The sequence below is a fragment of the Cariama cristata genome, unplaced genomic scaffold (genome assembly GCF_000690535.1).
Source record: "Cariama cristata isolate BGI_N322 unplaced genomic scaffold, ASM69053v1 scaffold30064, whole genome shotgun sequence".
Classification (NCBI taxonomy): domain Eukaryota; kingdom Metazoa; phylum Chordata; class Aves; order Cariamiformes; family Cariamidae; genus Cariama; species Cariama cristata.
This window is the reverse complement of record NW_009611715.1, coordinates 1-633: the sequence shown is the minus strand read 5'-3', so window position 1 is coordinate 633 and position 633 is coordinate 1. Positions and strand designations below refer to the sequence as shown.

The 633-nt window shown below is 65.1% G+C and overlaps 1 protein-coding gene across 1 annotated transcript in view; it reads right to left on the bottom strand.

Moving 5' to 3' along the window:
- LOC104160270 (probable G-protein coupled receptor 173) overlaps positions 1-630 on the bottom strand; it is a gene marked incomplete at its 5' end in the record, with an annotated part of 1,099 nt that extends 469 nt beyond the window's left edge. Inside the window, 2 exon segments of the mRNA XM_009698359.1 lie at positions 1-471; positions 473-630. The exon segment at positions 1-471 is cut by the window's left edge and continues 469 nt beyond it. Of these exon segments, the coding sequence (XP_009696661.1) occupies positions 1-471; positions 473-630 (629 nt within the window).
- Between the last annotated feature and the right edge of the window lie 3 nt (positions 631-633).

The following is a 633-nucleotide window of genomic DNA, read 5'->3' as shown; positions in this document are numbered from 1 at the left end:
CCCGTCCGGTCCGCAGCCGCTTGGCCGGTGGCTCCGGGCCCGTGGAAGGTCCATTTCTGGCTGATGGCCGGTACCAGCTGGGCCGGCTTCATCTTGCGGTGGCCATGGATGAAGAAGAGCAGCTTGATGTAGACCAGGTGGGTGGCGGCGATGACGGCCGCCAGCATGAGCATGAAGCCCAGCGTGTCGTTGGCCTTGACGTAGCGGTGCTCGAAGATGCACTGCTCCTCCTCCCGGATGAACTTGTAGGTGCCCACGTCGAAGACGGGGGGAAAGGCCATGGCCATGGAGAGGGTCCACACCATGCACACCACAGCCAGGCAGGTCCAGCCCGTCATGCGCTTGGCATAGAAGCGGTGGTGGGCGATGGCCATGTAGCGCGTGACCCCCACGCAGAAGAGCAGGAAGGCGGCGTGGAAGCAGAAAAGCACAGCCAAGAAGGCCAGCACCTTGCAGCTGAGGGTTTTTTCAGGCGACCCCGTGGCCCCCCGACAGCATGACGAAGGGGAAGCAGGCCAGCGAGCGGAGCCCGTCGGCCAGGCAGAGGTCCAGCAGCAGGTAGTACGGGGCGCGGTGCAGGTGCCGGTCCTTGAGGATGAGCCAGGCGAAGAGCACGTTGCCCGCCAGGCTCAC